This window comes from Myotis davidii, unplaced genomic scaffold (genome assembly GCF_000327345.1).
Source record: "Myotis davidii unplaced genomic scaffold, ASM32734v1 scaffold663, whole genome shotgun sequence".
Classification (NCBI taxonomy): domain Eukaryota; kingdom Metazoa; phylum Chordata; class Mammalia; order Chiroptera; family Vespertilionidae; genus Myotis; species Myotis davidii.
In genome coordinates this window covers 2,922,389-2,927,088 of record NW_006295816.1, presented here as the reverse complement: position 1 = coordinate 2,927,088, position 4,700 = coordinate 2,922,389, and the positions used below count along the sequence as shown (strand labels likewise).

The 4,700-nt window shown below is 59.7% G+C and overlaps 1 protein-coding gene across 1 annotated transcript in view; it reads left to right on the top strand.

Annotated features, from left to right (window-relative positions):
• The first annotated feature begins 4,331 nt into the window (after nucleotides 1–4,331).
• LOC102775068 (IQ domain-containing protein F6) overlaps nucleotides 4,332–4,700 on the top strand; it is a 568-nt gene continuing 199 nt past the window's right edge. The window contains exons 1-2 of the mRNA XM_006770618.1: nucleotides 4,332–4,403; nucleotides 4,492–4,697. Coding sequence (XP_006770681.1) covers nucleotides 4,332–4,403; nucleotides 4,492–4,697 — 278 coding nt within the window. The remainder of the gene's footprint in view (nucleotides 4,404–4,491; nucleotides 4,698–4,700) is intronic.

The following is a 4,700-nucleotide window of genomic DNA, read 5'->3' as shown; positions in this document are numbered from 1 at the left end:
GTGGCGGCGCAGAGCGCGGCGTGCAGCAGCGCCCGGCGCACCAGGGTGCCCCGCCACCAGGCCTGGATCTGCGTGGCTTGCTTTTCTTTATCAGGGGGCTTCTTTACCTGTAGGGAGGGGTAGCCAGGAAAAGGGACACTCAGGACCCATTCCCCACCCACCTCAGCCCCAGGAGGTGCCAGGAAGGGGTCCTGGTCCTTTATCAGCCACAACCCCTGCCTCAGAAGGCAGGGGTGTGGAGAGTGGCTACAGTGTTTGGACAGGTTCAAGCCTCAGACTTAATGAGAGGGCATGTTGGGGGGCTCCAGGGCCTTCTCGCTTTGTGATGGTTGTTCCCGAGGCATCACTCATAGCTTTGTCTTCCCCTCACAAATGCATCCTGGTTGGATGGCAAGTGCCCTGAGAATCCCATGCTGTGGGCCTCAGAGAAGACGTCCCCTCACGGCTGGGTGACGTGGGTGAGAGGGGGTGCAGGCTGGGGTCAGTGTCACCCTCAACGGTGAGGTCCCCACAGACCTACCAGTGGGATAATGGGTGGGGCTGGAGGCGCTTTCTTAATTTCCTCCTCACGTGGCATCAGCAAGATGATACCTTCATTATCTTCGATTATGATTTCTATAAGTTGGCCTCCCTTCTGTGATCAGAGTCAGAGGAGAAAGGCGTGGGTAGGTGGCTCCTGCACTACCGTGTGCCTTGACCACCATGTACCCCACCTCCTGCCTGGCCCAGAGACCTCGATGCAGGATGGCATCCTGGGGCCCCTGGAAATCTACCTTCCCCTGTGGGCACCGAGGGGACTGGCTGTTCTTACACAAAATTGAACACCCATGACTTGGAAATAGGTGGTTCTAATTTCTCAAGTCTCATCCCCTCCCCAAATGCTCCATCGTTAAGAGCTTGGTGGTCCCGTCACTCTAGTTCTGTACTCCTCCAGCCGAGGCCCGGGAAGGAAGAGAGGAGGTGGGAGAGCACTCTGATGTCATAGGAGCACTGTGATGTCATAGGGCCCCTATGACTCAGGGGCCAGGATGCCTCCCCACAATTGAGGCCTTTTGGGTAAAAAGATGTGCAACGCCTCTCCACTCTTTTTCCCGTAAATACCTAACCCTTGGCCAATTACTCAAGGCTCCCGGACACTAGTCCATTGGTCTAAAAAGTGTACAGAGTTCCCTCTTTCCGTCTGGTTGATTGGAAATCTGAACTTGAGACAATTTACACTCTATCAGTCAGGCACTCAAACACATGGACTTCCGTGAAGCAATGGAACCAAACGATTAGAAAGAACGAGTCAGGAACCACATTCTTAAGCAAGTCCTTCCTCACCAAAGGAGACTTACAAGTGGCCAGAAGCACACGGAACACTGTCCAAGCTCATTAGTCATGAGGAAAAGGAAGGTCAGAGCCACCTGACTCAGCTCTAGACGGACTGCAGGATGGCTACAATAAGGGATATTTCCCGAAGAGACCAACCAAAGGCTTGTAAGCAGGCATTTACGCATAACCCATGGACACAGACAGTGGGGTGGGCGAGGGCGTGTGCTGGGGGTGGGAGTGGCTAAGGAGAGGTCAACGGGGGAGAAAGGAGACTTCGTAATACTTTAAGCGATAAAAAATTTTATATATATATAATTTATATACTGAGCCCAGCTGGTGTGGCTCAGTGGTTGAGTGTTGACCTATGAACCAGGAGAAGACAGTTCAATTCCTAGTCAGGGCACATGTCCGAGGTTGTGGGCTTAATCCCCAGTAGTGGGCGTGCAGGAGGCAGATGACCAAAGATTCTCTCTCATCATTGATGTTTCTATCTCTCTCTCCCTTTCTCTCTCTAAAATAAATAAAAACACTTTAAAAAAAAAAGGCACTTTAAAAGGAGGGGTCAGGGGTGTATATACTATAACATTGTAGCCAAAATCATCCTTGAGGGTGGTGGTGGGATTAGGGGGGCAGAGTAAATGTTTTGGTTGAACCCCCTGGGCCTGGCCCATCAGCCGGAAACCCAGTTATCAACTTCTCAGGAGAGCAAGGAGCCCCCAGGACCAGCCAGGGCCCCCGGCTCAGGCTCCAGTGGCTGCAAACATGCTTCTGTCTTCCTCTTCCTCTCCCTCCTCTTCCTCTCAGGGCCTCAAGGTCACAGTTGGGAGGTGAGCAGCAGCCACTGCAGGAGCAGGGACCCCCTCTGCCTGCTCTCACCTCTGAAGGTCAATGCTGAGCCACACGGGCCGGGCAGGTCTGGTGTCTTGACCGTAACTGTGGACACCTGGCCTGGATGACTGAGCCCAGAGCGCTGACCCCCTCCACAGCCCCTTCCTAAGTGGTCCCTCCTGCGGAATCCAGCAGGTGGGGCTGGCGGGTGGAGGCAGACACCAGGACCGACGGTTTCATGCAGCGACGGAGGCCTTTGCCGGAAGTGGCTGCTCACCAGAGAGACAGTCGTGAAAGGAGGCACCAGGGTCCGCCCCGGAAACCTGTGACAGAATGCAGAGGTCACATGGTTGAGAGCAGTGCCTTCATGTAAGAGCCCGGCGGGCACTGCCCTCACTGTAGGCACCTGGAGTGCACGGGAGCGGTCACCACGGAGAGGTGGGTCCTGCAGGCATTGGGCACCCAGCAGGCCTCAGGCAGACAAACGGGCGACGACACGCGTGCTGGAGCCAGGGCTAGCGTGGCTGTGCGTGTCCCAGCGGCTCCCCGGCCGGTCGGCACCACCTGCGCCCCCAGCCGCAGCCCTAACTGGGGGTCTGGACACGCGGCTCCATCTCCTGACTGTGACCTTGCGGCCCTCAGAGGAAGAGGAAGACAGAGCGTGCTTGCAGCCTCTGGAGCCTGCGCCGGGGGCCCTGGCTGGTCCTGAGGGCTCCTCCCTCTCCCCGGAAGCTGAGAACTGGGTACCTGGCTGATGGACTGGACACAGGAGGCCTGGCGGCCGCTGCCCCTCACAGCAGGCAGGGCCCAGGTTCCATTCTGGTCAAGGGCACGTACCTAGTTGGTGTGTCGCTCTCACACCCATGTTTCTCTCTCTTGGTCTCTCCCCCTTCCTTCTACTCTCTCTAAAAATCAGTGGGAAAATATTCTCAGGTGAGGATTCACATGAAATGGCCACGAAAGGACAGACACAAAGGCAGCGAGTGGATCTGGAGGGTGGGGAAGGGCGTGCAACAGACGGCACATTTCTCCGGGGCGGCCGGCGCTCAGACAGCAGCGTTATAGCCGTTAGCGGCCCGCCCCACCTCCCGGGCAGTGTCCCGGGATTTCAGCTGCATCGCCTTTCGTTGTCTCCTCACAGGTGGTTTGGCAAACAGCACTTCCTGTGGGAGCCTGTTTCTGAGGGCGGCTCGGGCCCACCCGCACCCGCACACGGGTGGATGCTCTGCTGGGGGCGCTCGTAGCCGCAGGAGTGACCAACCTGTTTCACAACGTTCCCGCCGAAGCCGGGCAGAGCTGCATCCTCACGTCTGTCTGTCCCAGGTCAGGCGGGCACTGGGGTGGGGTGGGGGGATAGAACCTTCCCAGCGGGTTACCTGTCTGCTGGGGAGGGACTCACCGACCAGCCTGTCTCCACGCTTCCAAACCTCACCTTTTCCTCCTGCTCATCCGTCCGTCTGTCCACGGCAGGGGCCGTCACGGCGAGGCACGTCCCTGTGGCCACGGCAGCACTGCGGTCCCGGGCGGGCCTTGGCCTGGTGCCGACAGGATGGCCAGGGAGCAGGTATCCATTCCCAGGGATGCCTGTAAGTCTCGTGAATCTAACCCCCAACTAAGCTCAGTGCACCCCCCAACGACGCCGCAGCCCCTGCGCACCCAACGGAGGTGGCAGGAGCCAGAGGGGGGCGTGGAGGCCCCTCCTTTCGCAGCTCAGACACCTTGCTTTCAGGAACTTTCCACAGACACACGCCCGCCTGGGACAGACAGGCCCCTCCCGTCAGCCCCGGAAATCCACACGGGCGGGGAGTCTCCATTCCCAACGTGAAAGCTGGGAGGGAAGCTGCCGGAATCCCTCTTCCCTGCCACCAGCAGCACCAGCAAGAAGTGACTGGGGTGGGGGGCAGGCGGGGGAGAGCAAGACTTAAGTTACCAGCTACGTCTGAAGGCACGAGGTGAGGGCAGGGCCCCACACGCTGGGAACCCTCAATAAGGCAGCTGGTCCCCGGGTGAGACTCCAGGGGAGAGGAGAGATCGGCTGAGAGGTGCTCAGACCACACCTGCCTGCACCTGCCTGGGGCCAGGGGGCAGGTGGGCGGAGTCCCGGGAGGCGGTGCCTAACAGTTGAGGGCGGGGCTGAGGACTAGGGTGACCCCCTGACCTTGGGTGAGCGCGCTCTAAAGACCAGGGCCATGGACACAGGACAGGTGAGCAAGGCCAGGGCAGGAGGGACCTGCCCCGAGGGTGACAAGCAGTGTCTACCGGTGAGCGGAGGGTGGAGCGGACGGGTGGGACCCAGACGGGAGAGGTCGGGGCCCCCCAGGCCAGGCCCCCTTTCCTCACTGCACCGAGGCGGACGGCACTAAGCGGGACCTCACGGGCATCTCCGTGTTCTCCCCTGCCCGTCAGCGAGAGAAGGCGGCCGTGAGGATCCAGGCATGGTGGCGCGGCGGCCGGGTGCGCCAGGCGCTGCTGCAGGCAGCGCTCCGGGCCTGGGCCATCCAGTGCTGGTGGAGGTCGGCGCAGGCCAGACGCTGGAAGCAGAGGCGGCGCCTGGGGCT